At 36.1% G+C, this 11,682-nt stretch overlaps 1 protein-coding gene across 1 annotated transcript in view; it reads left to right on the top strand.

The window, feature by feature from the left end:
• Nucleotides 1-318: 318 nt before the first annotated feature.
• Nucleotides 319-11,682, top strand: part of CATSPERB (cation channel sperm associated auxiliary subunit beta) — a 128,664-nt gene continuing 117,300 nt past the window's right edge. Inside the window, exons 1-2 of the mRNA XM_060293494.1 lie at nucleotides 319-397; nucleotides 10,922-11,010. Coding sequence (XP_060149477.1) covers nucleotides 319-397; nucleotides 10,922-11,010 — 168 coding nt within the window. The remainder of the gene's footprint in view (nucleotides 398-10,921; nucleotides 11,011-11,682) is intronic.

Below are 11,682 nucleotides of genomic sequence, written 5' to 3'. Positions count from 1 at the left end.
GGTACAACTGTACCATCCTGAGTCTTTATCAAGTCAGGTTGTGTTTTACACAGATGTAGAATTGATCATGCCTTTCTAACAGTTGCGGAAAACCCTGAGCCACACCTCTTTAGTTTGCAATAATTATATTTATAAATATCTTTAATACCAGTTAAGGAGTAAGTGTAGAGCTTAGTCAATTGTTGTCTGCTTTTGTCACATAATGAGAAATATTTTTAATTCAAAGAAGAGATGATTTCTTTGCCATTGTTTATAGCGAAAGGAACTAAAAAATATCTTCAGAGTAATTGAATGGAAATAATTTTTTTCTTCCAACAGATGGAATTGCCACTTTTATATGTTATGATTTTACTTTTGAACATTTTTGATTTTTCATCAGGAATAACATATAATAAAGGTAAGTTTCAGACTCTTTTTCCTCTCTAAAATAGAGAATATCTTCTCAAGACTTCCCCTTTATATCCCTTCCTCACTAACAGTTAGAATATTTTTCTTTTAGTACTTCTTCTTTACTTTATCTTCCAGTTTTTCCCAGGTATTATCTATTGTACTCTGGTCCAGAGGTTTCTAATAATATCATTGTGTACATCGGGACTTCTCTTTTGTTACAGTATTTCATTACTTATAAGTCATAGAATATTTAAATTTTAAGCAACATTTTATATTTGCAAAACTTGAATTATTTGGATAGATCTTTTTGATTTTTCCTCCATGATTGGTTGCATGTAGGATGAATTGTAAACTGAATTATAGGCTAATAGACTGAGAATTTTCTGAAATTAATACATGGATTAAATTGCCCAATAGGACTTTCATGGTGTAAAACTTTACAAAAGGAATAAGACAAATCCACCTCCATTTGTGCAGATTGTATAGATTCTGTAGTATCCTGAACTGGATCTACCAGAACATAGTCGATGGTCAAAAAATTGTTGACTGAGTGGATGGAGAGACTCAGGGTCTCTTCTACACATGGGTGTGTTGCAGAATTGGGTGAGTTCTGGGATGAACCAATTCTAATTCCTATATTCCACTAGAGAATATATTACACAAGTATGGACATAACCAAAGATTGGATAGTCACTGGCAAACTTATGAGATTTCAGAGAAGGGAGAATGTACTTCCAACTGGGGCAGGGGATGGAGTGAGTCAGAGAAAACACTTATGAAAGGTATCAATCCATATTTGTTCCCCAAATGTCTGTACATGCATGGGGAAGAGCATCCTACAAAGACAACATCAGGTAAGTGATGAATAAAGTCGTAGAGGTAGGCAACCACAGAACATGAAGGGAGCAGTAAATAGTTCATTCTGACTTGAATGAAGGAATAGAAGAAGTAAAATATTTTGGAAAGATAGGAAACTGGCTTATATTATAGAGATACTTGAATGCCAAGCTAAGGAATTTGGGCTTTAGTCTATATTCATTGGAAAGTCATTTAAGATGACTGGATAGGGGAGTAACATCTCAAAGCTACAGTTTAGGAAGATTAATATGGCAGCATTATGTAAAGTAGATTGGTGAAGGGAAAGTTGGTAGGCAGAGAGAACAGACAGAAGACGATGACAGTAGTTTACACCAGATCTTCAGTCATGAAGTCAGTTTTTTGGTCATGCATTGCATCAGTTGAAAAAAAAAAAAGTGCAAGCTTGGTTCTCCAATATTTTCTATTTATTTTTAAATTATGTACTTGTACTACTGTACTAATATATTGTGTACCTTGTAAACCTACACAAAAACCAGAAATTAAAAGGGGATGAAAAAGGATGAAATAATCTTTTTAAATTATTATAAAGTATACTGATCAACATCATAAAATTCTTTGAAATTTTAAGATTTTTGGTGATGTAAATATATTTTTTTAAATCTTGGAGTCAAAGTTTATAGAGATTTGAATATCTGGCTCTAATTCAATTTATTTTGGTATTTAACTTAAATTAGCTATTATATTAAAAATATATCTCGCAAATTTTTGTATATCTAAATGGGATAAATGCATGTTGGCTTAATGAATAAATCATGATACTCATTTTTCAATCCTATCTATCAACTTTGTAAAGGTTTTTATTGAAAAAATTTTAGTAAGCTTTCAGCCTTCTGTATGTCAATCAACTTTTTTCCATTTTAAGCAACTAGTTCCAAACTTCATTGAAATTCATTTGAAATATTTAAATCAAGTAAAAAAAATATCCATTTTCAAGTTTCTAAAGTATTGCAGATATGACAGTTATTATAGACATATTTATGAGATTTCCAGTAACAAAATCACATACTAATGTGAACATTTCCAGCTGCCTATATTCAAAATGCTCTCTCCACAGCATGCATTTTTAAAGGTATTTAATTTAATGTTCATTGTTCAAATGAACCTTCAGTTTGAATGGATAGACTGAGTCCTGATTTACTTTTTGAAACTATGTGTCAGCATATTCCTGACAGCCATTTGTCATTTCAAAAAGATAAATGGAAATCAAAAAAGCTGGAGTAGAAATTCTCATATCAGCAAAAATGACTTTAAAATAAAGACTATTACAAGAGACAAAGAAGGACAATACATAATGATCAAGAGACCAATCCAAGAAGAAGATATAACAATTGTAAATATTTATGCACCCCAGCATAGGAGCACCTCAATACATAAGGCAAATGCTAACAGGCATAAAAGGGGAAATTGACAGTAACACAATAATAGTAGGGGACTTTAACACCCCACTTTCACCAATGGACAGATCAACCAAAATGAAAATAAATAAGGAAACACAAACTTTAAATGATACATTAAACAAGATGGACTTAATTGATATTTATAGGACAATCCATCCAAAAACAACAGAATACACTTTCTTCTGAAGTGCTTATGGAACATTCTCCAGGATAGACCATATCTTGGGCCACAAATCAAGCCTTGGTAAATTTAAGAAAAATGAAATTGTATAAGTATCTTTCCCGACCACAATGCTATGAGACTAGATATCAATTACAGGAAAACATCTGTAAAAAATACAAACACATGGAGGCTAAACAATATGCTACTAAATAATCAAGAGATCACTGAAGAAATCAAAGAAGAAATCAAAAAATACCTAGAAACAAATGACAGTGAAAACACGACGGCCCAAAACCTATGGGATGCAGCAAAAGCAGTTCTAAGCGGGAAGTTTAGAGCAATACAATCCTACCTCAAGAAACAAGAAACATCTAAAATAAACAAACTAACCTTATACCTAAAGCAATTTGAGAAAGAAGAACAAAAAATCCCCGAAGTTAGTAGAAGGAAAGAAGTCATAAAGATCAGATAAGAAATAAATGAAAAAGAAATGAAGGAAACCATAGCAAAGATCAATAAACTAAAAGCTGGTTCTTTGAGAAGATAAACAAAATTGATAAACCATTAGCCAGACTCATCAAGAAAAAAAAGGAGAAGACTCAAATCAACAGAATTAGAAATGAAAAAGGAGAAGTAACAACTGACATTGCAGAAATACAAAGGATCATGAGAGATTACTACAAGCAACTATTTGCTAATAAAATGGACAACCTGGAGGAAATGGACAAATTCTCAGAAAAGCACAACCTTCTGAGAATGAACCAGGAAGAAATAGAAAATATGAACAGACCAATCACAATCACTGAAATTGAAACTGTGATTAAAAATCTTCCAACAAACAAAAACCCAGGACCGGATGGATTCACAGGTGAATTCTATCAAGAGAAGAGCTAACACCTGTACTTCTCAAACTCTTCCAAAATATATCAGAGGGAGTAACACTCCCAAATTCATTCTACAAGGCCACCATCACCCTGATACCAAAACCAGACAGAGATGTTACAAAAAAAGAAAACTATAGGCCAATATCATAGATGAACATAGATGCAAAACTCCTCAACAAAATACTAGCAAACAGAATCCAGCAGCACATTAAAAGAATCGTACACCATGATCAAGTGGGGTTTATCCCAGGAATGCAAGGATTCTTCAATATATGCAAAGAAATCAATGTGATGCACCATATCAACAAATTGAAGGATCAATACTGTATGATCATCTCAATAGATGCAGAAAAAGCTTTTGACAAAATTCAACATCCATTTATGATAAAAAAATCTCCAGAAAGTAGGAAGAGAGGGAACTTACCTCAATATAATAAAGGCCATAAATGACAAACACACAGCCAACATCGTTCTCAATGGTGAAAAACTGAAACCATTTCCTCTAAGATCAGGCACAAGACAAGGTTGCCCACTCTCACCACTATTATTCAACATAGTTTTGGAAGTTTTAGCCACAGCAATCAGAGAAGAAAAAGAAATAAAAGGCATCCAGATCAGAAAAGAAGAAGGAAAACTGTCACTGTTTGCAGATGACATGATACTATACATAGAGAATCCTAAAGATGCCACTAGAAAACTACTAGAGCTAATCAATGAATTTGGTAAAGTAGCAGGATGCAAAATTAATGCACAGAAATCTCTTGCATTCCTATACACTTATAATGAAAAATCTGAAAGAGAAATTAAGGAAACACTCCCATTTACCATTGCAACAAAAAGAATAAAATACCTAGGAATAAACCTACCTAGGGAGACAAAATACCTGTATACAGAAAACTATAAGACACTGATGAAAGAAATTAAAGATGATACCAACAGATGGAGAGATATACCATGTTCTTGGACTGGAAGAATCAACATTGTGGAAATGACTCTACTACCCAAAGCAATCTACAGAATCAGTTGTATCCCTATCAAACTACCAATGGCATTTTTCACAGAACTAGAACAAAAAATTGCACAATTTGTATGGAAACACAAAAGACCCCAAATAGCCAAAGCAGTCTTGAGAAAGAAAGATGGAGTTGGAGGATTCAGGCTCCCTGACTTCACACTATACTACAAAGCTACAGTAATCAAGACAGTATGGTACTGGCACAAAAACAGACATATAGATCAATGGAACAGGATAGAAAGCCCAGAGATGCACCCATGCACCTATGGTCACCTTACCTTTGATAAAGGTGGCAGGAATGTACAGTGGAGAAAGGACAGCCTCTTCAATAAGTGGTGATGGGAAAACTGGACAGGTACATGTAAAAGTATGAGATTAGATCACTCCCTAACACCATACACAAAAATAAGCTCAAAATGGATTAGAGACCTAAATGTAAGGCCAGAAACTATCAAACTCTTAGAGGAAAACATAGGCAGAACACTCTATGACATAAATCACAGCAAGATCCTTTCTGACCCACCTCCTAGAGTAATGAAAATAAAAACAAAAATAAACAAATGGGACCTAATGAAACTTCAAAGCTTTTGCACAGCAAAGGAAACCATAAACAAGACCAAAAGACAACCCTCAGAATGGGAGAAAATATTTGCAAATGAAGCAACTGACAAAGGATTAATCTCCAAAATTTACAAGAAGCTCATGCAGCTCAATAACAAAAAAACAAACAACCCAATCCAAAAATGGGCAGAAGACCTAAATAGACATTTCTCCAAAGAAGATATACAGACTGCCAACAAACACATGAAAGAATGCTCAACATCATTAATCATTAGAGAAATGCAAATCAAAACTACAATGAGATATCATCTCACACCAGTCAGAATGGCCATCATCAAAAAATCTAGAAACGGGCTTCCCTGGTGGCGCAGTGGTTGAGAATCTGCCTGCCAGTGCAGGGGACACGGGTTCGGGCCCTGGTCTGGGAAGATCCCACATGCCGCAGAGCGACTGGGCCCGTGAGCCACAACTGCTGGGCCTGCGCGTCTGGAGCTTGTGCTCCACAACGAGAGAGGCTGCGACAGTGAGAGGCCCGCGCACCGCGATGGAGAGTGGCCCCCGCTCGCCGCAACTGGAGAGAGCCCACACACAGAAACTTAGACCTAACACAGCCAAAAATAAATAAATAAATTTTTAAAAAAAAATTAAAAAAAAATCTAGAAACAATAAATGCTGGAGAGGGTGTGGAGAAAAGGGAACACTCTTGCACTGCTGGTGGGAATGTGAATTGGTTCAGCCACTATGGAGAACAGTATGGAGGTTCCTTAAAAAACTACAAATAGAACTACCATATGACCCAGCAATCCCACTACTGGGCATATACCCTGAGAAAACCAAAATTCAAAAAGAGTCATGTACCACAATGTTCACTGCAGCTCTATTTACAATAGCCAGGACATGGAAGCAACCTAAGTGTCCATCAACAGATGAATGGATAAAGAGGATGTGGCACATATATACAATGGAATGTTACTGTCAATGGAATATAGTCTGTCATACAGAGGAGTGAAGGAAGTCAGAAAGAGAAACAGATACCGTAGGCTAACACAGATGTATGGAATCTAAAAAAAAGAAAAAGGTTCTGAAGAACGTAGGGGCAGGACAGGAATAAAGACGCAGACATAGAGAATGGACTTGAGGACATGGGGAGGGGGAAGAGTAAGCTGAGACGAAGTGAGAAAGTGACACTGACATATATACACTACCAAATGTAAAATAGGTAGCTAGTGGGAAGCAGCCGCATAGCACAGGGAGATCAGCTTGTTGCTTTGTGACCAACTAGAGGGGTGGGATAGGGAGGGTGGGAGGGAGATGCAAGAGGGAGGGGATACGGGCATATATGTATAGGTATAGCTGATTTACTTTGTTATACAGCAACAACTAATGCAACAATGTAAGGCAATTATACTCCAATAAAGATGTTTTTTAAAAAAAGGGTCAGAAAATTTAAAACACTTTTTAAAAAGTAATATAAAAATATCCCTAACTCATCTTTAGACAGTTTTTTAAGAAGTACTTTGCCATTGTATACCACCAAAACCCATGTTTGTTACAAAAGATGTTTGTAGTCACCCTTCATCTAGCCTTACGTCTGATGTCCTTCAGTACTTTTGCAGCATCTGGCTTCAACTTCATTGAGACATAGAAAACCAGAGCTGGACAATATTTAAAGCTGTAAAACTACAATTTTTTCAGGGACTACTGCAATTGAGGAAAAAAGATCTCAGTATAGAACTAGTCTCAATTCCAAATACAACATAGGCAAGTGGGAATTTATAGCCAAGGAGCAGGTTCATTGTGGGGGAAATTGTGTCTTTGTATGGAAAATTACTAAGAGGAGACATCAAGAGTAGGGAGGATTCTTGCCCAGCTAACCAAACAGTATTCTTGCTGAGGGCAGGCCAGCATGACCATTTGGGTGGATGGTAGGGGATGAGGAATTTGAGTAGATATTGAGAATGGTTAGATATCAAGGATGGGGGGGGCTTCCCTTGGTGGTGCAGTGAAGAATCCATCTGCCAATGCAGCATACATGGGTTCGAGCCCTGGTCTGGGAAGATCCCACATGCTGCGGAGCAGCTAAGCCTGTGCGCCACAACTACTAAGCCTGTGCTCTAGAGCCTGTGAGCCACAACTACTGAAGCCTGCAACAAGAGAAGCCACCACAATAAGAAGCTTGCACACAGCAACGAGGAGTAGCCCCTGCTCACCACAACTAGAGAAAGCCTGTGTGCAGCAACAAAAGACCCAATGCAGCCACAATAAATAAATAAATAAATAAATAAAATAAATTTTAAAAAAAGGATGGGGGGCGTTTCTCTCTAAGATGACTTAGTAGGATTCTTGTGAAAATAGCTATACAGGTCTAGCAAGGGATAGGGCCTATCCTCTCATCAAATCAAGTCCTGCCTTTTTCCAAGAAAGAGTCTGAATTTATGCCCCAGATTAGAGGAATACATATGACATTGATGAGTGGTCCCATCACAGCCTCTTTCCTCAAACTCAAGATAAGGAGAAGGGATAGAGGATTCTGGGAAGATGGCAGAGTGAGAAGCACAAGAAATCTGCCTCCCCAACTGCACAACAACTGCACTGGCCGAATCTGTCTGATACAACTTTTTTGGAACTCTGGAGTCTGCTGAAGGCTTACAACTTCTAGGGGAAGGCTTGGACAGTAAGTTGCAGTTAATTTCAGTCATTGTCAACTCTTATCACAGTAGAAACTACCCATGCCCCACCCTCAACCTCATGGCATGCAGCTGTGCACGTGTTACTGGAGCAGTCACACACAACTTGCAGAAGCTAGGATGGGCAAAAAGGACCCTGTCTTCCAAATATTGAGAATCTGTACTCTGCTGCTTCTGATCACAGAGGTGCAAAGAGGCAGGCAGCCATTGTTGTTGTACCTCCCCTCATTGTTGCAAACTCTCCTCCCTCAGCTGAATAGATTTTCAAGGGACTTAAAGGACCAGTGCCCTTTTTACTCCCTTTTTCATTTTTCATTTTTTTCCTCTTTGGGAGCCAGACATTAAAGACTATCAAAAAAAAAACACAAACAAAAAAAAACTGCATTTAAGGGGATAAATTACAAAGTGACAACACATGCCCAGGGAAAAATGACACAGGCTCATAAAAGACCTAAGAAGGCCTTAAATTTACACCTGAGGTTGATCCTTGATACAGAGACAGCCTACAACAATTTTTTAGAAATCCGAAAGACAAAAACAGTAACAAAAAAAAGCAAATCCTGGGGAATGAGGAGAATCTAATTTCCAGAGTTACCACCCTATTAGATTCAACTGTCCAGTTTTCAACAGAAAATTATAAGACATGCAAAGAAACAGGAGAGTATGGCCCATTAAAGGAAAAAAATAAGTCACCAGAAATTATCCTGAAAAAAGATTGGATGGCAGATCTACTAGACAAAGACTTTAAAACAACCATGTTAAAGTTGCTTCCAAAACCAAAGAAGATGTGGAGAAGGTCAAGAAAACAATGTATGAGCAAAATGGAAGTATTAATAGAGAAATAGAAAACCTGAAACGAAACCAAGAAGAAATGCAGGGGCTGAAAAGTACAATAACTGAAATGAAAAACTCACTAGAGGGATTCAAAGGCAGATTTAAGCAGGCAGAAGAAAAAAACAGCAACTTGAAGGTAAGACAATTGTAATTATCAAGTCTCAGGAACAGAAAGAAAAAAGGTTGAAGAAAAGTGTAGAGTGTAAGAGACCTCTGGGAAACCATCAAGTGGACCAACACACATTGTGGGAGTAACAGCAGAAGAGAGAGAGAAAGGAGCAGAGAGACTATTTGAAGAAATAATGGCTAAAAAGTTCCTAAATTTGATGAAAGGCATAAATATGTATTTTATATATATATATATATATATATATATATATATATATATATATATATATATATATATATATATCCAGGAAGCTAAGCAAACTCCAAGTCAGATGAACTGACAGAGACCTACACCAAGACACACTATAATCAAACTTTCAAAAGCCAAAGAAAAAGAGAGAATCTTGAAAGCAGCAAGAGAGAAATGAATAACCACACACAAAGAATCCTCAATTAGATAATAAGCAGATTTCTTATGAGAAACTTTGGAGTCCAGAAGGCAGTGGACTGATATATTCAAATTGCTAAAAGAAAAACCAGTCAGCCAAGAATCCTATATCTGGGAAAACTGTCCTCAAGAGTGAGGAAGAAATTAAGGCATTCCCAGGTAAACAAAAGCTGAGGGAGCTTGTTACCACTAGATTTGCCATGTAAAAAATGCTCAAGGGAGTCCTGCAAGGGGAAATGAAAGGACACTAGACAGTCACTTGAAGCAATAGGGAGAAATAAAGGTAAATATGTGGGTAATTATATTGTAACAATGGATTGTAACTCCACTTTTTATTTTCTACATGATTTAAGAGACTAATACATTCTAAAGAAAAAAATTGTTAGTACAAAAGTTACTATCATTGTAATTTTGGTTTGTAACTCCAAATCTTGTTTTCTACATAACTTAAGAGACTAATGTATTCAAAAGAATTATTAGTTCATGTTTTGGGGGCACACAATATTTAAAGGTATAATTTTATGATATCAACAACTGAAAGGAGTGGGGATGGAGCTTTAAAGGAGCAGAGTTTTTCTATGTTATTGGAGTTAAGCTGCTATAAATTCAAATTAGGGTAGTATACCATCAGGATGTTAAATGTAATCCCCATGGTAATCACAAAGGAAATAGCTATAAAATATACATGAAAGGAATTTACATGTTTCACTACAAAAAGAAAATCAACTAAATCCAAAAGAAGGCAGTAATGCAGGAATGAAGGACAAAAAAGTTATAAGGTATATAGAAAACTAATAGCAAAATGATAGAAGTAAGTCTCTCCTTATCAGTAATCACTTTAACTACAAATGGATTAAATTTCCCAATCAAAACTGGGAGATTGGCAGAATGGGTAAAAACACATGATCAAAAACAAAAACAAATAATCACACATGATCCAACTCTATGCTGTCTATGAGAGACTCTTTTATTTTATTTTATTTTATTTGGCCATGCCACAGCATGCTGGATCTTAGTTCCCTGACCAGGGAGCGAACCCATGCCCCCTGCAGTGGAAGCACAGAGTCCTAACCACTGGACTGCCAGGGAATTCCCAGAGAGACTCACTTTAGAACAAGATAAGAAGGAGGGATCTTCCTCCCAACACTCCCACCCTTTGGGGAGAGGAGTCATATCAGTAGCTCTCTATCAAAACATAAATTCACTCCAATCTCCAACTTCTGTCCCTTTTATATGTTCACCAAGGTTGAGGAGTTTAAGAGTGAAGAACTGGTTTTTGGCCACCTCTGAAAATCTGTATCATAGCCTAGCATGTGTTATATTTTATTTTAGTGCTCAGTCAAACCTTTCTTTTTAGTGTCCTGATATTGTATCTTTAAAATGAAAAAATAAAGTGGAAGATTTAAACTTTATCTAGAGTGATGTGAATTTAAAATATACAATTATAATTCTTATACTTTAAAAATATTTTCTGTTTAAAAAATATGGTTCTTTTAATGGAAATTCTTCATTAGTGACCTAAAAATATATATATATATATGTTTGTGTTATTTAGGTGATACGGAGAAACGCTTTGCTTGTGCTAGCGAAGGGTTCCCCCAAAAGAATGAAATAATCAAGTTGTATCTTTCCTCTGATGACTTGGTAAGGTCCACTAATAGCATGTGCTACACCCCCTCATATTCCTTTTAAGTGCATGGGTGAAACCAGTAACACTGTACTCTCTTCAAATACCTTCTACTATTTTCAGACTCGGGGAGGTGAAATTTGATATAAATAATCCTTTCTATCCTTTCTATTTCATTCCACTTGGATCAAGTAAAATATTTCATTTAGCCATTGAACACCCTGGGTAGTTTGCTTTTTTTTTTTTTTTTTAAGATGGCTCCATCCCTTTTTTAAAAAGACTGGCTGTAATGCTCTTCATTTTTTATGGTTCTGATCTGTCCATCTGAAGTTTGACAGATGTAGCCTGTTAGTGAAAGAACGTTACCTCACATGACCTTGGGAAAGAATCTTTCCCTTTTATAACAAGTACCACATTGTAGGTGTCATTTTGGGTAGGGGATTATTTGACTCCTTTGATTCAAATAATGGCAAAATTTTTAAAAACACAACAAAATAAGATGTACTGTTAAGATAGTCATGCAGCAAATGCTAACAAAAACATAAATTAATAAAAATTGCACAGATTGTCTAAAAGTCTATGATAAATATAACAAAACGAAGAAAAACACCCCATGAGGACAAATACATTTATCCTAAAGTCTGTTTTGACTTAGTTCCCGGTTCCTTCTTAATATGCCAAACGTATAT

This window comes from Globicephala melas, chromosome 2, assembly GCF_963455315.2.
Source record: "Globicephala melas chromosome 2, mGloMel1.2, whole genome shotgun sequence".
NCBI lineage: Eukaryota > Metazoa > Chordata > Mammalia > Artiodactyla > Delphinidae > Globicephala > Globicephala melas.
Note: the sequence above shows the minus strand (reverse complement) of the source record. Positions and strands in the feature narration are given on the sequence as shown.